This window comes from Gymnoscopelus microlampas (genome assembly GCF_963454915.1).
Source record: "Gymnoscopelus microlampas genome assembly, chromosome: 2".
Classification (NCBI taxonomy): Eukaryota; Metazoa; Chordata; class Actinopteri; order Myctophiformes; family Myctophidae; genus Gymnoscopelus; species Gymnoscopelus microlampas.
In genome coordinates this window covers 15,738,415-15,763,480 of record NC_139939.1, presented here as the reverse complement: position 1 = coordinate 15,763,480, position 25,066 = coordinate 15,738,415, and the positions used below count along the sequence as shown (strand labels likewise).

Sequence of the window (25,066 nt, the reverse complement as noted above, 5' to 3'; positions counted from 1 at the left end):
ATATAGATTTTTTTCATGTCATTACCAAATATTCTGGGAGTGTCAAGGAATGTTGGTTTAACCACATGAACCCTAGTGTCCCTGACGCTAGCGTTCTGTAATAATGGGCAAACACTCAACAAATAGACGAATATTCGTCAAAAATAGCTAATCCACTGTACACGTAGTGTAGATTGTCTTTCTTCCCATACCGTATGCTGTGTCTTTAGGCATAACTGCTTACCGTAAATTGAATATCAGACATTGTTGCCTGCAGGGACCGTGCCCCACCCACCCCAGCTCTTTGCTCTGACTGGCTTAGAGGAATGGGAGGCTGATGATGTCATGTTATTATGCCTCATAAACCTGTCATCTTGGTAGCCCCCTGATCTCATAATCTCCCACTGGCTTTCACAGACACACACTTTCTCTCTCTGACACACACACACACACACACACACACACACACACACACACACACACACACACACACACACACACACACACACACACACACACACACACACACACACACACACCAGCAGTGGTGTCTACCTGTCATGCCGCACCTCGTAAAATCTGTTCTGCTGTAGATTTATGAGCATTGCTATGGTTACATCTCTGCTGCTGTTGATAGGGTTTCTATGGACTATGGCTGCCGACTGTTATTATCATTGTTATTATTGTTGTTGTTGCTGTGCATCTGTGTCTCTCTCTCTCTCTCTCGCTCTCTCTCTCTCTCTGTCTCTCGCTATTGAGGCAGATGGCCGCCCACATAGAGCCATGTTGCTTTCAAGGTTTCTTCCCATTAAGGGGAGTCTTTCCTTGCTGGAATTATTGGGTCTGGAAATGAAAGAACATGGTCTTGACCTGTGGTCAAGACCCATTGCCATTAAACCCTCGCCGCTTTCTCAGAACGTGGAAGCAGCATACCATTGCTGTTGGTGTGAATTCAGCGTTAGCTAGTAGCTAAGTGTGTCTGTGGTGGTTTCTGTCAGGTGGAGGAACTGAGGAGCCGACAGGAAGCGGAGAGGAAGAAACAGGAAGCCAATCACAGCCAGAAAATTGAGTCACTCAAACAGGAGCATGAGACGTCCATACAAGGTAACCTCCTCACTGTTATTAATATGTCTGTGCTGACTGGATGAAATGACACAACACTACGGGCAGATGATTGGAATTGTAATCAGGCTGTAGAATTGTAATTGGTGTAATAAAACAGATTTTCTAGGTTTAAAACCATTTAAGCCCTGTTTCAAAAATAGAATCATGTGGATCTCGTTATCCACATGGGAATGGCGTTGCTCCAGTGTGGCTCTCAGACTTCATGTGGCCAGCCATAGACATCAGTCATCTATGAAGTCGTCTATGACATATCTACTCCAAATTTGGGCAAGGTTTCATCCCAATCGCAGCCGCTTTGACTTCCATTATAAAATAAAAGTTTTTACCTTGCTTATTTTAAGTCACTCTGGATAAGAGCCTTTGCTAAATGCCGTGGTTGTGAATTGTACTTCTGTGTGCTCAATACATTTGTGATGTCATGTGGTTTTTGAGATTAGCTCACAGACACATAAAGACACACAGACACACCCTCTCATAGATGACTAGACTCCAGCAGAGCCATTTTTGAAAACAATGTTTGAAAAAGAAAGAAAGCGGTTTTCAACTACTCGTATAATCACATGCTCAAAATAGGCACACCAGGTTGAAAGTGGTTAAGTATAATAATTGGTATACTGTACAACCAGTGTTGATGGTAATGCCAATCTGTGTGTGTGTTTGATGCAGAGCTGAAGAGAAGCCAGCAGACAGAACTGGAGACCCTGGACAAAGCGCTGAAGGAGACGGAGGCGTCTCTCTCGGTAAGAGAACCGCCAGCCAGGCCTCCTTCTCTCAGGAGTTTGCACAAGGCTGACTCATAGGAAGATTGAAATGAGTGCCAGAACAAACCAACTGATGATTTTCACTAGAAGAATGCAGCCTACTGGCTGTGTTATGAAGTCCACATTATCTGCATTAGTCTTTGGAGTCTGAAAATGGGATGTTTGTAATGTACACACACAAAACAACACGTCGCAATGTTGGCTTGTAGATCGCCTATTTTTTGCTGAATGTTTGCCCCAGAAATGTGGAGCTATGTTCAAGTGGTTAATAGGCACTAATATGCCCTGTTGATTGTCACAATATACCAAGTTAACTTACTCCTTGGCCTCAGTGTAAAACAGCCCGTTAATGTGTAATTTCCAACATGTGTTTTTATGTCTCTTCCTCCCTCCAAACAGGAACAAATAGCGGGGCTGCTGTCGGAAAAGGAGTCCCTGAGCGAGAAGCTGAGAGCAGAGGAGGAGAGGAGGAGGATACTTGCTGACAAGAGTCTGGTAAATAAACACACAACGCATTTCTAGTTTGACCAAACGCTGTTTAGTTAGTTGATACTTCAAAGAGTTTGTATAAAAATGGACCCAAGCTAAATAAAGAGGATGTCATCTGTCACTAGAGAGAATCAGTGAGCTGTGGTGGAGAGCACAGACATGGTTTGGTTGTCTGTGACTGCCCTCTGCTGGTGTACAACTGCCATTAGATTTGGGCTCAGCAAAATAGAACCAGAACTATTTTGTGAGATGAGTTGCTTATCAACTTTCTTTCTTTCCTTCTCTCTCTGTCTCTCCATGCTTCATTGGTTGGGTGCATGCTTGCTCCCTCCAGAAGGACTCTCATACGGTGTACTTGGAGCAGGAGTTGGAGAGTCTGAAGGTGGTGCTGGAGATTAAGAACACCCAGCTGCACCAGAAAGAGAAGAAACTCATGGAGATGGTCAAACTGGTGAGAGCAACAGACACGCGCACACACAGCCATACGTATAAATGTGCATGTGCAGTACATTTTCACACAGGGTCTTAAAGGCGAACAACGCAGCACTTAAGACAAAGCCAAATGTCCCACTTCAAAAAGCTCACAGATCACTGCTTCCCTTTGGGCTCATTCACACAAAGATTATTTTAAGCTCTTTGTTTTCTATGAAACGACGACTTGCTCCAGTGCACTGGGTGCACCCCACCCTTCAAGTGATGTGTCTCGCTTTGACATTTATTGTTGTTAATCAACCACACTAGTATAACAAAAGTGGAAGAGAGAGAGAGAGACTGGCTGTGTTTTGCCAAGAGCAGCAATAGGCTGGTGCTGTTTGTACACATAATGCATGCGAACATATGCAAGAATACATATATCTACACACTCCTACAGGGACTACTTATAGATCGTAACACAGCCACACAGCTATAGAAGCAATAGACAGATACAAGCTCTGGTGAAACTGTGTATGAAAATACTTTCATGTGAATGTGACTAACTGCTGATGCATCCCTTCTCTCTCTGTCTGTCTGTCTGTACCAGGTGGAGACTAATGTGAAGTTAGAGGAGCATATGAACAAGGTCCAACAGGAGAACGAGGACTACAGGGCCAGGATGGACAAACACGCTGCTCTGTCCAGGTACGTCCTCCCAGCTGTCTGTCTGTCTGTCTGTGTTCATCCAATGGTTTCACTCTTTAAACCATGCAGCTGCATGCCACTAATTGTCCACATTCTACCCATGATTAGGCCTTCTGATGTGCCTGTCTGTCCATGTGTCCAACCTGTCTCTGATGCCTGTCTGTCTGTCTGTCTGTCTCTGTCTGTCCAACCTGTCTGTGATGTCCCTGTTTGTCTGTCCAACCTGTGTTGTTTGTCTGTCTACGTGTTCAACCTATCCTTTCTGTCTGTCTGTCTGTCTGTCTGTCTGTCTGTCTGTCTATCCAACCTGTCTCTAATGTCTCTGATGTCCCTGTGTGTGTCCCCAACAGGCAGCTGTCCAGCGAACAGGCCATGCTGCAGCAGACCCTGCAGAAGGAGTCCAAGGTGAACAAGCGTCTCTCCATGGAGAACGAGGAGCTCCTGTGGAAGCTTCACAACGGCGACCTGCTCGCGAGCCCCCGCCGCCTCTCCCCGACCTCGCCCTTCCACTCGCCTCGGAACTCTGCCTCCTTCCCCACCGCTGCCCCCCTGTCGCCCAGATAACCCTCCACTCCGCCCCGCGGCAGGTGTACGCGCCTGCATGCGTGCCGATGAGTGCACGTGTGACTGCTTTCAAGTTTATCCCCTCCCCAAGTCCCCTCCCCAAGCCCTCTGTTTCTCCCTGATAGGCTCTATTCACAGCAGCCATATTATGAAGACATTCACAGGTGTTACCAATGATACTAATGAAGGCTCTGTTCCATTCTGGTCAAACAGAGTCAGGGTGCTGATATACCTAGAGGATATGCGCATGCTTAAAGTGAATGGCACATCGAGTGGCAAAGCAAAATGCAAAGTGAGTTTAACATTGTTTAATGTTGTTTAATGCAATCAGATATGACTTTTCTGTTTGGATGCATGGGCTGTCAAGGCCAGAAAGTATTTTTTTGACACTCAGTAGGCATTCCTGCATAACTTCCGGGTTTGATGATGATGTCACACGCATATCCTCTATTGTGCATGTTGGCCCACTGGAAACACTCTGTTACACCAGTGGGTTTACAGTTGGGGTCCAGGGACCCTCATGGGCTTCCAAATGGCCCCTTACAGGTGTGTAACTCTGAGAGTGTACCCTTACGGGTCCATTTGGTTCCATTTGTACACTCAGATTTATGGGGGTATGGAAACCACTGTGCTAGACTAAATGGAACAGAGCCTTCATTAGTATCATTGGTAACACCTGTGAAGGACGTGATAATATGGCTGCTGTGCATAGAGCCTATTGTCCTCAACTCAACTTCACCTCCAGCCTCTCAAGGATCAAAGCTAATCCAAATAAGACAGACTGATGTCTCTCCCGGACTTTGAAGTCTTCAACGCCGGATGGATGAACTTGTACATATTTTTGGAATAAAATAAACGTGTAAAAACGAAACAAAAAAAAAATGGAACATGTAAAGACATTTTGTTTTGAAACGGAAAAAGACGTTGCGGTGCGTGGCACCGATGCACTTAGGGAGCATGAGAAGGTGGCCATGCTCTCTACCAGTTCTCATCTATCTTTACCAAATGCCTGCTTCTCCCACAGTACTCTCTTCCTTCTTAAAGCCTGATTCATACTTCGTGGTACTGCGGTGTCGCACGGTGAAAGTAGCCTATCTGCAAGCTCACAAGGTGTCACGGATGTGATGCGTTGTGAGCTTGTAGATATCGTCGCTGTCGGGTGGAAACCTTGTATGTCCAAAACTGTTAGTTTTCAGAAAAACATAATTTGTTCCAATGGATATAATGTAGTTACTATTAATTTAGCCACAAGCTCTTCTTAATACTTTTCAGTGGTGGTGGTGGACAGATTTAACCGCTTTTACTTTCACATACATTATTTTATTTTTTTATAGCTGATCTATAAGCTCACAACGCATCGAATTGTGATCCGCCGTGAGCTTGTAGATCGATTCTTTGCGCTACATTTGTGTATCACTGTAGTTTGACCTACTGTAGTAGGGCACTAATTTACAAAAAAATATAAAAAGTTGAAATATGGAGATACAAGGTTTCTGCCCGACAACAACGATAGGCTATTTTCGGCATGCAACACTGTCGTTCGACGGAGCATGAGTTAGGCATTACCGGAGGAGAAGGAGGACAAAGTAACAGGCATACCTCAGGGTCTGTACATAGTGACTCACTCGTTTTGACTATCCCTCTGTGGTTGTTTTCTTTTGTTTTTCATTGTATAGTTTCTATTTTGGTTCGTTCATGGCCCTCCCCCCTCGTTCCAAAGAGGCGCATGGGAAACAGCCTTGGAGTCGTGGAGACATGTGGCTTTCAGCCTAAGAAAGCAACTAAGTAGCTTGTTTGGGTTTAGCAAATCGTAAAATGATGGGTACCTCTGGGTGGATTCTTGTGGATTGGTTCTCTTTTACTCCCATTTCTTTCAAGAGAATGGTATTTTTCGTCTCCCCCCACCAAGAGCGACGCTCAATCAAACATCCGTTATGGACCTCTGGAGGAAAAGTCGATGAGCTGCATGTCCTTACAGTACATGCAGGAATGAATATTCGGAGTGTGTTATTCTGAATATATATTAACCGTCATGGATCCATGAACTATCGATGATATATACAATGTTCTCCCTGAAGTCCCCAAGCTCTACCTTAATCAAGAATGTGGAATGTAATCACCCTTGGATGTTAAATCTCTGAGCAGGCCACTTCACAGACACAGAGGGAAAAGAACTTTGTTCTGGGCCCAGTGCCTCAAATGCTGTTATATTGCTGTTATAATGCTGATATTAATGGGATTGTATAGAAAACAAGAAGATTGTTTGCCTGAAATCTGTGGTTCGCTAAAATCACTTGACAGTCAAATACTGTGTTAACTCTTAACTGGACTTTGAAATGGATCTTTCGGGGTCAACTTTCAGTCAGGATTTTGCTGCGTATGCCCATGTATTCCTTAATTTAAATCCCATCCCATGATTAAATGTAATTCCAGCATATTTGATACGACAGCACAAAGCTTAAGACCCCCTCTGTGTCTGAGAGAAACCAGCTGCTTCTTACTGAATCCAAAAATAATCTATCACTTTCTTCTTGGTTGTCTGTCGTTTGTCCTGAATAAACCTCAGATGTGCCCAGAATGCCTCGGCTTTACCACGTCTTTCTTTCAAATAAACACAATATGAATTCACACATCTTAACCATACTGTTTTATTTGGAACATTTACACAGCTCAATTTGATTTGGTCCCACTTCGAGAAGATTAGGTCAATAGTTATTTTAGGAGTGAAGGTATCAGATTGCAAAAAGGCTTTAGCTGGCACAAATAAGAAATACAGTTTAAGAAAATGTAATGTTCAGTAGGCAACAATGCATAAATTGTGTTTAAACCGTCGAAATAAGTCAAAGTCTAAGATGATTCGCCTGGACGCATTATTGCAGATAGGATATTGGAGATAATTTATTTATCATAATCATGAAACAAGCCAATTTCAAAATGAATTACTTTTAGGAGAAGTACTATTTCTTGAGCCAAACAAAACCATGAGCCAGTGCATTAAAATGGTCTCGCTTACAATCTCCTGAAATAACTGGTGGGTCTAGACCGGACTTAAATAAACAGACTCATGGTCTCCTCAGTACTGCAGATGCCTTGATGCTCCTCATGGGTTTACCAGCATCCTGATTCCCTGGCAACTGAGCTATAACCGGGGGAGGATGCTCCATGTCAGCAGCTCGTACCATCATGACCACGGACTTGATAGAGTACCACCAGCCGTGCCATGTGTACCAAACCACTCCGTCCTCTGTCATGGCCTGGTACGGTCCCTTGTAATAGTGTCCATTCAGGTTCCCAGACTCGCACCTGGAGAGAGCAGAGGGATGGAGAAAGATGAACAGGTCTCCGCCAGGCCAGGTAGCTTATTGTGGGCCAGCAAAGTTGAAAAAAATGCAAGATGGTTGGAAATCTTGTCAGGTGGAAATGGCCTATTTGGGGCTGTGCATAATGATACAAGGAATCCAAGGGGGAAATTATTTTGATTGTATGACCTACGGTTCAAGAGTAATAGGCCAAAACATGAATCGACCTGTTATAGTGCCACCATGAGGGTGATTTGAAAAATGTATGCTTGCATTTCTTCCTTGGCCTAGTGGGCATTTGCGTGCAAAGTCTCACGGCAATCAGAGGCTGCATTCATGATTGGAGGAAATTTGATCAAAACGGGCCAATCCTGCAAACTTTGGAAGCCAATCTTAACCAATCAGGATGGAATATGAAAAATCGGACAGATCAGTCTTGATCACATGACTATAAAGATAATGTGTACTGAATTGCCTGATGTTTGGACAAAATCTGTAGGAGTAATCAAAAATTAGTTTTGCAAAAATAGACCTGTGCAGAGGTCTGGGGGAGTGAGCGTGCACAGTTTCATGCCGAAATTCATGGCGAAAATATGGAGTACCCTGATGTAATCAATATGACATCATAGATAGTACTGACCGCATACAGTAGACTAGCCTGTACTCCACATTTGGGCATGGCTGACACAGAACTCCATATATGGGCATAAAAAGGACAGAGACTAACAGATACAGAGATCTCCATAAATGGGCAATTGGGTATAAAAGGGTCAAAGGCAGACAGACAGACAGACAGAGGTAAGATTTCATCATCACAAACAACATGGCGGCCTCCTTACAGCGCCTCACGTCCGCAGGGAGATATCTCGTTAAGAAGAACGCTTTGAAAACAAACATCTTAACCAGGCCCATAGTTGGATCACACAGATTCCAGGCAACTCAAGCTCAAGCTGCCAATCACGTGGTCCTTAATGTCCCTGAAACCAAAGTGACAGCTTTGGAAAATGGACTACGAGTTGCTTCCGAAGACTCCGGTCTCTCTACATGCACAGTGGGTCTCTGGATAGATGCTGGCAGTCGTTATGAGAAGGAAAGGAATAATGGCACAGCCCACTTCTTGGAACACATGGCATTCAAGGGTACAAGAAAGCGTTCCCAACACGATCTTGAGCTGGAGATTGAAAATATGGGAGCACACTTGAATGCCTACACATCGAGGGAGCAGACTGTGTATTATGCCAAAGCCTTCTCAAAGGACCTGCCAGGAGCTGTGGAAATCCTGGCTGACATCATTCAGAACAGCATGTTGGGTGCGGCAGAAATTGGACGAGAGCGAGGAGTCATCCTGCGGGAGATGCAGGAAGTAGAGACAAATCTACAGGAAGTGGTCTTTGACTATCTTCACGCAACTGCATACCAGTCGACAGCACTGGGCAGAACCATCCTCGGCCCCGCAGAGAACATCAAGACCATCAACAGGGGAGATCTTGTAGAATACATTACCACTCACTACAAAGGGCCCAGAATAGTGCTAGCTGCTGCTGGAGGAGTCTCACACGATGAGTTAATTGATTTGGCCAAGTATCACTTTGGCAAGCTTCCAGCCAGATACAAGGGAGAAGCCCCAGAACTTCCACCATGCAGATTCACAGGAAGTGAGATCCGTGTACGAGACGATAAAATGCCACTGGCTCATATCGCTATTGCAATGGAGACAGTAGGCTGGTCGCACCCTGACACCATACCTCTCATGGTGGCCAACACTCTAATAGGGAACTGGGATCGTTCCTTTGGTGGAGGTGTAAATCTGTCCAGCAAGTTGGCACAGATGGCCTGTCAGGGGAACCTGTGCCACAGCTTCCAGTCCTTCAACACATGCTACACTGACACAGGTCTGTGGGGTCTCTACATGGTGTGTGAACCTGGCACCATCAACGACATGATGCACTTCACTCAGATGGAATGGATGTCACTATGTACGAGTGTGACGGAGAGTGAAGTGGCAAGGGCGAAGAATCTTCTAAAGACTAACATGCTTCTGCATCTCGACGGATCCACCCCGATCTGCGAGGACATTGGCAGGCAGATGCTGTGTTACAGCCGCAGAATCCCCCTGCATGAGCTGGAGGCCAGAATCGATGCCATAGATGCCAAGACCATCAAAGAAGTGTGTACAAAATACATCTATGGCAAGGAGCCAGCCATCGCAGCAGTAGGTCCAATTGAACAGCTCCCAGACTACAACCGGATCCGTAGTGGGATGTACTGGATGAAAACTTAAATGAACACAAGCACTCTTGAGGATGTATTTGCTTCCAATTACAAGAATCCCAAATGTACAGTATATAAAACAAAACTTTACAAACTCAGTAAGTCTTTCTGTATTTTTTCCTCTCCTTTAATTTCAATAAAAAATCACACCCAGTGTGAAGTGGGCGGTGTGTGGTCATCACAACATGACTCACTTTAAAAAAAGGATAAATTACTTTTTTTAAAGTCCATACTGCTATTCATAGGGCTGCACATGTGTCATGTGTTTCGCTAGCCAATCACAGTCCTGAATTTGCAAAGTCAGCCAATCACATTACAGTTAGTGGTGATGACACTAGCTGTAATGTGATTGGCTGACTTTGCAAAAGTATCGATTTGCATTAACAATGGAAGGGTTAGGGGGTATACACATTTTTTGGTCGGTGTCCAAAACTCACTTATAGGGGGCGGCTACACCGCCCCAAAAATAAAGACCAACACAATAATGTTAAAATAACGGGGAAAAAATAAAATAAAAGACAGACAGACAGACAGAAAGAGAGATCTCCATATATATGGGCATAAAAGGGACACAGACCGCCTGTCTGTACAACGACTACCCTAACAACGGTCAACAAAGTATAGGGTTTAAGTTAATACCTGCTGAACCACCAGCCTGACTTGTCATGTCTGATACAATTGGGGGCGCCATCATCGTTGGGGTGGTCGTAGGTACTGAACTTGATCCCGCCTGATTCCGAACCTGGACCGGCCCATTTCTGTTGAGAAGCAGGGGGGCTGCTGGCTATGGCATCACCAGCGTTGCCGGAGTACTCTCCCAAATGCAGCTGGTACTCGTCCTTAAGAGAGATCATGACATTGACGTTGTATACTTAAGAATCTATATTTATAACAGAATACAAGATAGAAAGAGGCAGAGAGGAACTATGAGCAAGATGGAAGGAGATGAGGTATGGAAGGGGGCTGGAAAGATGGAGGGGAGAGGAAAGGGAGTTTAGAGAGTCTGTGTCCTTGCAAACTAACTAGGATATGGACTCATGACACCGGCGGCGTCGCACCGCTCAGGACGGCAACTCGGTCGCTTTAGCTCCCTCGGTGGTCCTTCGCGGGGCTCCAGCTCGCCTGAGACTGCGCGCCTCCGTCATGGTCCGAAACCAAAACAACCAAAACCAAAACCGAAACTGAACTATTTAAGTCATCTCCGTTGGTAGGTCAGTATGTCTTGATAACACCCAATGAATGGTCTGATAAATCGCGGGTAGGTAAGTAGGTCGCCTAATTCGCCCATTCAATGGTCTAATAAAAGGTGATAATGTCCCATTCAATGCATTGATAGCATCCGAATCAGGTGCTCATGAAGCCTAACATAATACTTTTTGCACGATGAAAATAAATGATTTTCACATTTCACATTCAGGTTTATTTTCGTTGAGCATGCATTTACAGAGGACAGAAGCGAGAGATCAGAGTTAAAGATAAGGTGGTAGTAGGTCAAATGCCCTTGCATTTCAAGCTGCATCAAAGTTCATGGTACAAAAAGGAGAGTAGTCTAAATACAGACTCCTCTTGTTATGAGAAAATAGACATGGAAGGTGGGAAAAGAAAAAAAGAAATAGACACGAGAGCAGCAGATAAAGGGATGATTACATTTCAGAAAAAGCTGTCGGCCACCCTGCTGTACGTCATACTGTACCTCCTCGCCGTCGACTTTGAAGTTCTGGTACTCTGCGTAGCTCTCCTTTTCCTCAAAGTCCTCCATGTCGATCCTCAGCTCATGTTTGCCTAGAAAACACTGCGTTAACCACTTAACCACTCAACAACTTAACCACAACGTTTCAAATTGAGCTTGTAGATATTTTAGATCCCCCCCCCCCAAATTATTCCTTTTTCCCCGCCTATTATTACATGACTAAAGTAGGACAAGACTGGATGGAAAACACACACACACACACACACACACACACACACACACACACACACACACACACACACACACACACACACACACACACACACACACACACACACACACACACACACACACACACACACACACACACACACACACCGTCTCGGGTAAGGTGGTGAAGGGCATCATTGCCCAGCCAGAATTCTCCATCAGGGGAGTGCAGGTCTCCAAACCCATGCTTATATTCCGCCCACGCCCTGTAGGACACACACACGCACACGCACACACACACACACACACACACACACACACACACACACACACACACACACACACACACACACACACACACACACACACACACACACACACAGTACAAACCAGTTATACATAAACAGACACTCTCGTGTTCAAATGTTGTATGCTCTCAGAGTTATATGAACACTGAGGATTTCATGGTTTAGATTGGGGCCCCAGAGATAACAATTTGTAACAAAGGGGGGGGGGGGGGCATGGCCAACTGCATATAAAACTGGGGGTCCCTGAAATTAAATGGGTTGAGAACCAATGGTTTAGTGAATGGTGTGTGACGTCATCAGACCGGGTCACCTACCTGTCGAAGTTCTCAGTGCCATCTCTTCTCCTCTGGAAGATGGTCCATCCTCCTCCGTTGCTCATGTCACAGTAGACACTGAGCGCCGTGGGGAAGCCGTCTGGGCGCACCACGTACAGACCACTGGCCATGTTGCCGTCTGCGAACACATCCGAACAGTCTACAAACACACACACACGCACACGCACACGCACACGCACACACACACACACACACACACACACACACATTACAGACTGAGATAATCATAACAAACATCTCTGTGCAATCTTCAAGGAGAATGTTTGCATACACAGGTCCATTTTTACAATTCCAAAGTTACATTACCACTTAGGCTTTTACTGTAGGATAGGCAGTTATATATGGGTGTTTTATAAGCTGGTACATAAAGCAGCAAGGTAGGCATGCTGCACCCACACATGCGCTGTTGTCACACACATACTGTACAATAGGTCCACACTGGACAGAAATGGACCAATTGGTAAATGCCGCATTTATATAGCGCCTTTATCCAAAGCGCTTTACAATCTGCCTTACATTCACACACAGACAGCGGAGGAAACCATGCAAGGCCCCAACATCAATACAAATTAGGGGTTTAGTGTCTTGCTCAAGGACACTTCGACACTAGGAGCCTGGGATCCAACTGAGAACCTTCCGTTTCCCATGCAGCCACTCTACCTCCTGAGCTACTGCCACCCTGCCCTGCCTCATCGTTTAACTCAACCCCACACAAAAAAAGCAGATCTACAAGCTCACAACATGTCAAATCAAGCGTGTACTGTTTGATTGTTTGTTCACTACTCGTTGCAACACGTATTTTCGCCGGTTGTTTGCCCCAGGATAGGGATGCTAGGGTTCTAGTGGCTAACACACACACACACACACGCACGCACGCACGCACGCACGCACGCACGCACGCACACACACACACACACACACACACACACACACACACACACACACACACACACACACTCCTCACATTTCAGTCTCTATAGCGGTGCCTACCTCTATGGAAGTTGCCCTGGCCGAGATGAGTGTTGGGTATTTGCTGCAGCTTGTGGGCCTGGCTGAGATGCAGCTCCTGGATGTACTGGTGCTGCTGGTTGATCACCCCTATCAACCGATGAATCTCTGCCTCCAGATGACCCGCTATCTGCTCACATGGCACTGGGATCTGAGAGAGAGAGACAGACAGACAGACAGAGAGAGAGAGAGATGTCATGACCATATTTTAATCTCTCTCTATTTTATTTATTTAGGCTTTAAAAAATATATAAAGCACACTTCAACACCATGTAAACTTGCCATGAGAACACAAGCGGCACATGAATAGAGAACACAAATATAATGTCACATTTACGGGATTAAATTAAATAGGGGTTATTTAACTTGTTTAAAACCTGGAAGCCGAATAGAATTTAAGTCTAAAATGTTTGTGTTCTGTGTGAATCGCCCAAATATGAAACCAGTTGATCGGCCCTTATGACAAAATCAAGCATAGTAGCATAATTATCATTAGTTAGCCTATAAAATATTACATAACCATTTAGTTCAAATCCACCACACAACTCCCAATAGGCAAGTGTTTTTGTGTGTGTCTCAAAATGGTGTCCAGGGACCCTCAGGGTTCCTTGAGGGGGTTCAAGTCTGTAACTGGAATGGTTCCATTTTATACACTCAGAGTTATGGGGGTCCTTGAAATCATTGCTCTATCTGCCATATCCTATCTAATAAAGCCACATTCCATAAAAGTAATGAAATGGTTAAATGAAATGGGGAGATGCTTTCTTACCGCCAGACAGACAGCCAGGTGAAGGACAATGACCCCTGATGTCCTCAACATGGTCATGGTGAGTATCCAGCTGAAAATGGAGGATGGACCGTTGAATGAACATGCAGGCACACTCACTTTGTCTCACTTTATCTTTCTCTCAGCCCTGCCCATTCAAGCCTCTACACACAGTAAAACCCTCAGTGTTCATTCCTCCATTCGTAACTCTGAGTGTACAAAATGTACTTGGATACATTTACACTAAGGAGTTTACAGTGTAACGTCAAGGTTTTTCCACAGTTACTGCGTACAGCTACGAACACATTATAATGGAGTTTCTATCTGAAATAGTATTAACAGCTCTGTACTGTTTCATGGTCCCTGATATACAGAGCATTGATTCTCAACCTTTTTTAATTTCAAGGAACCCCAGGTTTATGCATTAGGGGCCACGCCATGGACCCCCATTTGAAACAATTAGTTTTTTCTCTGGGACCCCAATCTACACTTTACAATTAACAATCATCACTGTTAATGTAACAAGTGAGAGAGTGTACAAATGTATCCAAATGAACTGTTTTGAGTTTGAATACATAGATATTGGTCTATGTTTTAATTTAGTACCGTCTGCAGTGGTCTTCAACAGGGGGTCCGGGCCCCCCCGGGGGTCCTCAGAGTTACTACTGGGGGGCAACCAAATCCTTGCGTGATAGGAACAATATTTTACATTAACTTGAATCCTGGCATCCCTATTCTGAGGGTAACATTAGCCGAAAATAGCAGATCTACGCGCTGCATGGCGTTATGAGCTTGTAGATCGGCTATTTTCGGCAAAGAGGTTTGGTGTGGGGGGAGGGGGGGGCGAAATAAAGAGCAGACCGGTATTGAGGGATTAAGTGGTTTAACTGTCTGAAAATACACATTAACATGAATTCAACACAACGCTACACAAGTCTATGAAGCTATCTATGAAATCTATGAAAAGGTTTAATCTTTAACACAGGGACCCCCACTATACTAGCCTACGTAGTGGGAGGGCGGGGGGTCCCTACTTCATCTCTCAGCTAAGGGGTCCTTGGCCTGAAAAACGTTGAAGGCCCCTGGTCTATAGAAATGTGGTCAAGAGCGCCTCCTAGAGGGTGTAATGTTGCAGCAATCACAGGAGACAGGTGAAATGAATTAGTTGGCTTATTGAGCAGGATAGGATGACGTCGCCTTGTGTGCAAAATAGATTTTGCCTGCCTGATCTAAGTACATTTTATTTGACGACAAAAGTAAAGGCGCCTGTAACTGGAACAGCTAGAATACAAGAAGGATTTGACATACTGTTTTGTTTATGTGAACAGGAATCTTAGTAAATACCTACGGTAGGCCAACTAGGCCTACATTATCGTGAATAGGCTCTATTCACAGCAGCCATTTTATGAAGAAATTCACAGGTGTTACCAATGATACTAATGAAGGCTCTGTTCCATTCTGGTCAAACAGAGTCAGGGTGCTGATGTTGCGCATGTTGGCTCAATGGAAACACTCTGCTACACCAGTTGATCTAAAGTTGGGGTCCAGGGACCCTCATGGGCTTCCAAATGGCCCCTTACGGGTGTGTAACTCCGAGAGTGTACTTACGGGTCCATTTGGTTCCATTTGTACACTCTCAGAGTTATGGGGGTCGTGGAAACCACTGTGCTACACTAAATGGAACAGAGCCGCTGTCGGACTAACGTAGGCTACTGCACCCGGTAACAACACCTGTGAAGGAAGTGATAATATGGCTGCTGTGCATAGAGCCTATATATTGGAGACGAAGAAACCGCCATTGCACGTGGTCTCTCCTCAGCACCACCACAGAGCGTCAGCTTGTACAGTAGATTAGTAGGCCTAGGTTATTTTTGGTGCAAGACATGATGCCGCAAAAGTTCACAACCAAGTATAAATCAGGCATCATTTATAAATGATAGTGCGACTGTCGTGGATGGAGATTGTTTTGGCAAGAAGACCCTGTGTGACAACCTTAGCGATTAATTGCGCCTTTGGGACTCGTGGACACATTTTAGTAAAAGAAAAAAGCATTTCATGGCTTTTGTTTTGTTGGACACTTTGACAACTTTTATTCGATGTTCTTCTTAAAAGAATCACGAGGAAGTTAAGTGGTGAGTTGTGATTTTGTTCTTTAATACAGTTTCTGTAGGCCTTTTCTACAAAAAGTAATTGCAACGCAGATGTTTGCTTTTAGTTGTGCTCGACATAGGCCTATCATCAACACATGATTTGTTTAGTATATAGCAGGGGTATTCAACTAGATTAGGCAGGGGGCCACAACTGTAAAATAATTTGGAGTCGGGGGGCCACACAGCGCAAATGCACGCGCGCTTGTGTGCGCACATTTTTTTGTGTGCGCACAATTTTTTGTGTGCGCGCGTGCGCATCGCGCACGCGCGCAAAATTTTTCGGGTCTAATTCGGGTCTAATTCGGTCTAATTCGGGTCTAATTCGGTTCTATTTGACCAATATAAATCAACCTTTTTTCGGGTCTAATTCGGTCTAATTCGGTTCTATTTAAGGTTCTAAGTTAAGTTCCAATGAAAGATGGCCTTTCAAGAACTAATGAAGGATAAATAATTTGTACTGTTTTAACTTTGATAACATAAATCAAAGTTAAAATAAATAATAATTATGAAAATTAAAAAAAAAAAAAAAAAAAAAAAAATTTTTTTTTTTTTTTTGGAATAATGCCAGGGGCCACAAGGAAGCTCCTCGCGGGCCGCACGTGGCCCGCGGGCCGCCAGTTGAATATCTATGGTATATAGGCTAAGTGACATAATTAGCCGAAACACTTAGGGTAAGTTGGTGTAATGGTGTAGTCGATCTGTGGTTCTCAAGACCCCTAAATTGACACCAGGGCCGTAGGAACGGGGGGGACGGGGGGATTCGTCCCCCGTGGGCCGCGAACCGGTATTTGGGCCGCGAGGCCACGGGGAAAAATAGGAGGAAAAAAAAGCCTCGCGATCAGCTGTGTGAGGTGCTTGAAGGTGGAAGAGCGGCCCCACTCCCCCTCTACATTTTTTTGGTACCGAATTAACCGAATTAAAGTAATAAAAAACGGAAATAACCGCGAAATAAAAGGGGAATAACCGTGAAAAAAACTGAAAAAAAATGTGGGCCGGTACAAATATATCCCCCCCAACTGGGAATGGCTTCCTACGGCGCTGATTGACACATATTAGCCCACCGCGTACCGCATTTGAAAAGATATGCCAGGCAGTAGGGACCCCCATTTTACAGCTATAGCAGTGATTCTGAACCATTTTAATACCAAGGACCCTCAGTTTGACATGCATTAGACTACAGACCCCCATTTGATTAACATGATGTCTGGGAGACTGGGACCCCAATCTACACTGTGAAATCGGTGTTAATTTAACCCTGAGTGTGTATACATGGACCCGTATGAGTCCATTTGGTTCCATTTGTACACTCAGAGTTACAGACCTGTAAGGGTCCATTTGGTTCCTAGCTAGCTCTCGTTTAGCTGGGGGTCCCCTGGAACCCCCTCAAGGATCCCTGGGGGTCCCCGGGCCGGACCCCACTTTGAGAACCACTGGTGTAGATTGGAACCGTTCAAACCATGACGTGCCAATAGAGGGCGATATGGACCCACACAGCATGGGAGGCATTGGGAGCTGCAGTTTACAATTTAACGTGCTCTGGTCCAAAGCTAGCTTTAGATCAAGACTACCGTAGATAATCGAGTCTGACTTTTACTATCGTATCTACGAAAGTCTTAGCGACCACCCCCCCAGTTTGCCCTGAAATGTCACCAGTATAAAGCCAATATTTCCAAATATACGTACAAATGCAAAATATAAGGTGCTAACCCGCTTGCCCCAAGTGTTAACTATGTGTCTAGACTCGTAGATATAAAATTGTTAAAATCGATCAAATACATCTACGATAGTCTTGATCTAAGGCTAGCCCAGAGCGTTAGCGAGTTCTATCGCTACTGGACCAGTTTGCCTTGGACATGTTTGTTTAATGTAGCCTACATAACTTTAACGTTTACAAGGGCAGGGCGTCGATTCATAAGCTAACTGCACTGTGGTTTATTTTAAAGTCCCGGAGTGAAACATTGAGTGATGATTGTGATCCATCTGTGTCGTGAGATAATGTACACAATAGAGGAAAAAAGAGATGTGAGAAAAAAAATCGACTCCGGTGGGACTCGAACCCACAACCTTTGAATCACCTCTCAAGTGCTTGACTAGAAGTCCAATGCGCTATCCATTGCGCCACGGAGCCACCTGTTGATATGGTTCGAACCAAGCTAAATAACTGTAATAACGCCGTCATTGCCACGTTGTTACCGTGTTATTATCTCTTGTATATATTATCCACTCGCTGACGTCAGGTAGATGTGTTATGTTCTTTTTCGGCGAGCGACACCTTCGTGCTGTGGCGTTGCCTGACGCTACGTGAGATGGTTCTGCTCTATAACGCGTTATTAACGTGCCTCCTTCGATAGTACGGTTATTTGTTTGGTTTCATATCAGGTGCGGGTTTAACTGGCTTAATATGATGTGAAATTAATAACAGAAGACCTGTTGTAGTTAACATACAGTAAAATGAATTACGGAAGACATATCGTTGCTGGTGTCATACAGTTAAATATAGCGACGGAGCGTGCATGAGCAGAGCCCGGATAGCTCAGTCGGTAGAGCATCAGACTTTTAATCTGAGGGTCCAGGGTTCAAGTCCCTGTTCGGGCGGTACATTTTTGGGATTTATTTAAAATCCCAGTTTGCCGTTTCGGCAACGTTAACGGTTGTGATTTAAGTAAACTGGAATAATGCGTCGTTAATTTCGGTGAATTGAGTACAAAGGACCCCAATGGAAAGTGAAACAAGCCATAGGCTTTCTTGGCTTTAAAATCTTCTTATTGAACTGTACTTTCCTGTGTTTTTTTTTCTTCAAACTGCTAATAAAGTATTCAACCAATCAATCAATGCCGCTCAGTGGCTGGCTACACAGGCAAGATTAATTGAATTTTAACAGTTTGCATAAAAAGGCACAGTGGCACAGATTTATACAAAAGAATGCTATAAAGATAACCCAACCAAGCCCAGGGCTTGTTTCCATTAAGTTCCATTAAGATCACCATCTGGCGCTCCCTGAAAAAAGCATAATTTTTTTATTTATTTTATTCAATTTGTTTATTGTCTCCGCCAGGCATAACATAAGGCATATATGAGTATGTTTTCACTTTGTCCGTCCGTGTGTGTCCGTCTGTGTGTCTGTCCAGCTCCATACATGGGCCCTCATACAAGGTCATTACGATTATGCATGTACTTCATGGTATCACAACACCTCCAAGGCCTTAAAAACAAGGCTCCAAACATCCCAAAACAAACTTGTAAGGCTACTTCTTGGCCTCAACTACAAAACCCATCTAACCCCTGATCATTTTGATAGGATTGGATGGCTTAGGGTTGCGGACAGAGTACAGCAACTTGCTATGGGCCTGGTCTTCAAGATATATCACAACATTGGGATCCCCCTGTATTTGTCAAAATACTTCCAAAATGTTAATGATGTCCATGATCACAATACCAGAGGCAGCTCCACAAACCTTGTCCAACCCTTTTTTGGCTCAACAAAGGGAAGTAACTCGTTCTCATGCTATTCATCAAAAATGTGGAACGCCCTACCAAAAGGAGTAAAGGAGTGTAAAACCCTACTCTCTTTCAAAACAGCCCTAAAGATACACCTTCAGGAGGCTGCAATTGGAAAATGGCCCCTGTCTAAGTCCTAACCTAACCTACCCCCCCCCCCCCTCTCTCCTTCTCCTTTTGTACATATTTCTCACTCTCCATACCAGTAACCTGTAAACTGATTGTATGACATTCTATAGTAGTTGTGTATATCTGTCTGTCTCTTATATGTCATCATGATTTGTGTGCATGGGGAACTCATCTTAAACAAGCTCAGTGCTTTTATGAGTCTTCCAGTTTAGTAGACCTTGTATTGTGAATTTGTACTTCCATGTACTGTTGTTCTCATGTCTTACTAAATAAAGTACATCAATCAATCAATCACATGTATGGTCTGTGAACACCTAACATTGGTCAAGCTTCACGTGACATCACAATATGTAATATAAATAGGTAAGACAGAATTAATCAGGAACAGTTTTACCACCTCGCCTGGAGCACATTTTCTAGTTGTATTTAATTGTTTTAATTTCCCCCCCAAAAAAAAAAATTAAATAAAAAAAGTTATTGAAAAAACACGGCCCCCTCGGGTATTAGGAGGGCAGGGTGAGTCACCAGAACCAAGGACGGGTGTTTTTCATGAATCTAACATGTTAAAAATGGAGTTTAAGTTATAATGGGTTTGTATAGGAAGGGGGCGTGTCTGATAAAATGAATATCAAATATCTAAATACTGAATCAAGCAACTTAAGATGTCAATTCAGGAATACTATCAGAATGTTTGAGTGTTTGTAAACAAACAGGTATTTCATGTCTATTGGATGTTTTCATAATATAAAATAAAGTGTCCAGACCATTAGGTATGTCTAGTTTTTGTGGATATTTATGACAGAATAATATATTTCTTTTTTGTTAACTAAATTTTTATTGGAACAAAAGATTTTCAAAAGACAGATACACATACATGAATACAAGACAGAACATAAAAGTGTGGGGGGGGGGAACAGAAACAAAAAACCAGGACAGTACAAACAAGAAACGAAAAGGCTGCATTCTACAGAATAATATATTTCTAACAGTCAATAACAATGAAATAAGGTTAATGAATAAAACTGCTCCAATGCGACGCTGACAGTGTTCTTTACCCGGAAATGACTTTTTGGTTGTGGTGATGTCATGATGATTTGGTCTATACAGAACAAAATATACACAAACTGTATTTGCAGAGTCTATAAATGAGAAGAAATAAATTAACTCTGTCAGTCCTGGGAAAACACTGGCCCTCAAGGTGTGGATGCAGTTTCTTTCTCTTGTCTCCACCCTCGTATCCAGGCAAACATGCTCTGTCCAACAAACTGTTAAAAGTAGCCTATGGTCTCTGCCATGTCCAGCTTTCAGATAGTATCCAGCCATGAAATAGTTGAAGAGTTGAGTTATTTTTGGATTGTAATTTCATAGCAGTGATATGCCACCCTGTCTCTCAGTCTCCTTTTTGTGAGGCTTATATAAAAACAACTACTATCTTATACTTTAAAACAAGTTCTACGTGTCTGGAAGTTCTCCTAACTTGTGCGTGTGCGCGCGTGCGTGCGTTTGAGTCTCAAATGTCCCCACATGCCGCTCCACATCTTCCTTTTTCTCTTCTGTATGTGTTGCGCTGCCTAGATCATAATTATGTTTTGTTGAAAAAGTACATGTTAAGTCTAAAACTCTCTATAACACATAAAACATCATGATGGGAATGTCTGTGAACACATGCGGTCTTCTGATGACAGAACCACTGATAGATGTACTGTCCAAATGTTTTCCACCACCGCCACTCAGCCAGCTGACACTCTTGGCACCCAGATAGAGGGCTCCAGCAGCGAGGAGCGCTTTGCCCAAGACCATGGCAAGTTTTCTCCATTTCTTGTCGTCTTTCTCAGATCCTAAGAGCAGAAAACAGGGAGGGGTCCATGTTTGTAAACATTGTGTTGAAGCCATTTAGCAGGCAAATACATAGAACCATCTGGGTTTTCTGACATACCATCACTCCAGACAAATTAATGTAGCGTGTGCACGGGTGCGTGCGTGTGTGTGTGTGTGTATGTGTGTGTATGTGTACAGTAATATTTGTGTCCTTGTATAAATGTCCTTTGTGCGGACATAAATAAATTGTTAAAAATGTGTGTGTGCAGACAGACAGACAGACAGACAGACAGACAGACAGACAGACAGACACAGACAGACAGACAGACAGACCATTCTGTGTTCCATCTGATTACCTCTCTCGGATCCTCTCTCCCTTGCGTAAAAGCCAGAGTCCCAGAAGAAACCGGTGGTCCCCGCAAACTCTCTTGTTCCCATGATGGCTGGCGATCTTTTGTAGTCATGTCGTTGGCTGTAGACTGAGGATCTCGTGCCGTAGATGTATTCCATGGCAGCGGCATGCTGGCTATTGCCCAATGACCTGATGAAGTCACCTTCAGGTTCAGTGAAGTTTGAGGTTATTATACCACGAAGAAAGTCAGTTACTTGCTCTCTGTAACTCATGGGCCTTATGTTGGCTTTAGCTATTTGCTGGCTGTATTCAGACGTAGCTGGATAGTAGGAGTGGAAGTTATCCGTTTGTTGGCTTTGGACTGAGGATCCATGTATGTGGTCGCTATCTATGTACTGCGCTACCCAGGGTTGTTGATGGAATGTTTGCACTATATTGCTACCATGATCCACGTTGTTGTAATAGCCAGTCACTGTGAGAAAGACATCCAACTGAATGTCCTGTAAAGTTCTGATCAGTTCTGGATTGATGGTATGGGTCCTCTCAGGGCTGAACCTCCCTGAGACGGCGGTGTCGTGTTCCGTGATATACACCATGTCCACAATCTTAGTTCTGATGTTGTAACTGATGATGATGCGGTCCAAATTGTTGTTGCGACGGCGACCACGCAGCCCGTAATTCTCCTTCACGTAGTTCGGTAGGTCGTCGGAAGCCGGGTAGGTCGGCGTGTTTAGGTTGCCAACTTCAAAGTAGGCACCCTGGAGAGAGAAATGGGATGGTTGTAATTAAGAAAGTGCAAAGGAATGACAGCAAGGAAGAAAGTAAAGGAAATAGGAATGAAAGAATGCAAGGAAAGCCAGGGAAGGGATGAAAGCGTGAAAGAATGAAAGAAAAGAACATACCCTTTTCTTTTTCTTACTCCTGCCTCTCAGCACAGGCAGAATTTCCTCAATGTTCCCAAATGGATGGAAGCCATAGTCTCCTCTGTCTGGTTGGCACTCTGTTACCAACTATAATGAACAACCAAAACATAGATTGCATTTTATACTTCATAATATACATTAGAAGGACTTTTTCATTATTGTGTGACTGTACCGACAATGACCTTTTATTATTGATCAAAAGCTCTTTGATGATTCAGTTATAATACCAAGACAGAGTTCTTTGATCATCAGCTATAATCACAGAAAAGCCATCAATGGTATATGGCTACTATTCAACAACAGTTACAATCAATATTAACCCTTTATTATGTATTATTATCAGCAGCACAGATTCTAGTTCTATAACTAAATAGATTACTTATGTAAAAGTTAATGTATTAATGAGATCTATATTATGATGATCTTTAATTGTGTCTGTTGTTGATGTGTGTGGAGTTTTGTTTACCTAGAAAAAGACAGGAAAGTGAAACTGCTTTAAATGTATTTTTCTAATTATAGTCTTACCTCAACAACCCGCTGGTTGTCGTCATGTTTTATGCATTCATTAGCAAACCAGAAGAGGAGCTGGAGGCCATGTCGTGGAGGAGGACAGCCAAAACCCGAGAATTTCAGGTGGTCCAGAGTGCTGAGCTGCCATTGAACCATAGTGGAGCTGGAGCCTTTCACAAAATAAAACACTTATGTAGACAACAGCCAGGACAGGAGACAACAGGACAAGTCAGGTCAACACAGGTCTAGCTATAGTAATAATAGTATTATGTTAATCTGTGTACTGTAATAATAAAATGTATAGGGCCCTTTTCAGACAGTATAAAGATTCATAGCCTATCAGCCTATCTTAATCAAATAAATAGCCTATATTGGAGACAAAAGGAGTGAGACATATGTTTGTGGTGGAAAAAACACATATTTGTATGTATCAGTTCTTTCTTGCAAGCACTTTCCAACTTCAGGGTCCCCACACATTTTTAGCAATGAATTTCCAAAACTTTTCCAAAACTTTTCCAGAATATTTAGCCCAATTTCCAGGCCTATATAACAATCATTCGGCGCAATAATGTGTCTCTTACTCCTATGTAGAATGCCCAAAGATAGGCAGTGTAGCAAAAATAAAGTTTGAGACATACATTAGGCTGCCGTCACACAGCCCGTTCGGCGAAAAACTACTTATGTTACATATTTCGTGTAATATTATTCATGTTTATGAAAATGTTTTGTTTTAACAAAATCAATAGCCAAAAACAATGCATAGCCAAATATTTTTCCAGGACCCTTGATAAATTCCAGGACCTTTGATGATGTTTGATCAATTTCAAACCTTTTCCAGTACTGGATTTTTTTTTTTTTTAATTTCAAAATATTTCCAGGAATTTCATGACCGTGGGGACCCTGCAACTTGTATTTTGAAAAGTGCTATATTAAACCATTTCAGTGTAATTGCCATACTGGGGTAACCTGACACAGCCAGATCCGAAAAGCTGCTTCACACATTTGTTTCACAGATGCTGTCTTGAGGAACGTAGTTATTCAATACCGCCCCCATCTGGCAGAGTCAGGTTAATACTGGGGGGAGCAGGTCAAAGTTTACTGATATTCACCAACACTGCAACAGGAAATAAACTTCAACCCTGAAAAGGTGCATTATCAATAAATATATTTTGCATTGACTGTGACATAAATTGAGCTTGTGGATCTACTATTTTTGTAATGTTTATGATAAGATGTTTACATTTTTGGAAAGTTTTTGAAAATGTTAAAGTCAGTATCGTTGTTTAGCGACATTTGTGTTGTCAGTCATCATCAATGATAGCCAGCCTATTATGCCAACTTTATAAATGTCTGTGTCTGAATCATCGGGTCATCGTCCCTCACCAGTTAACAGGGTCACATCATGAGCTGGTTCTTTTTTTTACGAAATAGTGCGCTTCATTTCGAAACTTCACTGAATCACTCTTGTTCTTTCTGGTGCGTTACGTCTTCTTTTCCTGTTTTTGCATTACATGTTATTCCAGTCAGGGAGGGATGAGACTGAGAGACACTGAAGACAATCACAAAATATGTGCGCAGTAACGGTACCTTTACTCTTTAAAAAAAACGAGTCTAATGTCGCACTAATGAGGCTAATTCGAAGCCGTTCAAAGCTCGCAAATGCGACCGACGTCAACAACATCTCGTGTAGTGCGGCCTACTTGTAGCTGGACAACCGTGTTAGTGCGTGCTCGCCCGCGTACGCAATGACGTAGTGGCGTTG

The 25,066-nt window shown here is 43.4% G+C and overlaps 4 protein-coding genes across 4 annotated transcripts in view; 2 read left to right on the top strand and 2 right to left on the bottom strand.

Annotated features, from left to right (window-relative positions):
* LOC311037842 (uncharacterized protein) overlaps nt 1–6,659 on the top strand; it is an 87,750-nt gene extending 81,091 nt beyond the window's left edge. Inside the window, exons 13-18 of the mRNA XM_084047132.1 lie at nt 978–1,083; nt 1,771–1,844; nt 2,265–2,360; nt 2,689–2,805; nt 3,376–3,473; nt 3,824–6,659. Coding sequence (XP_083903258.1) covers nt 978–1,083; nt 1,771–1,844; nt 2,265–2,360; nt 2,689–2,805; nt 3,376–3,473; nt 3,824–4,037 — 705 coding nt within the window. The 3' untranslated portion in view covers nt 4,038–6,659. The remainder of the gene's footprint in view (nt 1–977; nt 1,084–1,770; nt 1,845–2,264; nt 2,361–2,688; nt 2,806–3,375; nt 3,474–3,823) is intronic.
* A 440-nt stretch (nt 6,660–7,099) lies between these two features.
* LOC311054105 (fibrinogen-like protein 1) lies at nt 7,100–13,984 on the bottom strand (the record flags this gene model as incomplete). Its single annotated transcript, XM_084069985.1, has 7 exons — nt 7,100–7,340; nt 10,247–10,446; nt 11,301–11,389; nt 11,676–11,773; nt 12,130–12,289; nt 13,141–13,309; nt 13,928–13,984. 7 exons carry the CDS (start codon nt 13,982–13,984, stop codon nt 7,100–7,102), a joined length of 1,014 nt encoding a protein of 337 aa, XP_083926111.1.
* Nucleotides 8,158–9,744, top strand: LOC311064436 (mitochondrial-processing peptidase subunit beta-like). Its single transcript, XM_084084266.1, has one exon. It carries the CDS (start codon nt 8,160–8,162, stop codon nt 9,615–9,617), a length of 1,458 nt encoding a protein of 485 aa, XP_083940392.1. The 5' UTR covers nt 8,158–8,159; the 3' UTR covers nt 9,618–9,744.
* A 7,331-nt stretch (nt 13,985–21,315) lies between the features above and the next one.
* On the bottom strand, nt 21,316–24,971 carry LOC311058775 (uncharacterized protein). Its single transcript, XM_084076247.1, has 5 exons — nt 24,688–24,971; nt 23,320–23,474; nt 22,774–22,881; nt 21,876–22,629; nt 21,316–21,539 (listed from the first exon to the last, which is right to left on the bottom strand). The coding sequence occupies exons 2-5, from the start codon at nt 23,458–23,460 to the stop codon at nt 21,325–21,327; spliced, it is 1,218 nt and encodes a 405-aa protein (XP_083932373.1). The 5' UTR covers nt 23,461–23,474; nt 24,688–24,971; the 3' UTR covers nt 21,316–21,324.
* Between the last annotated feature and the right edge of the window lie 95 nt (nt 24,972–25,066).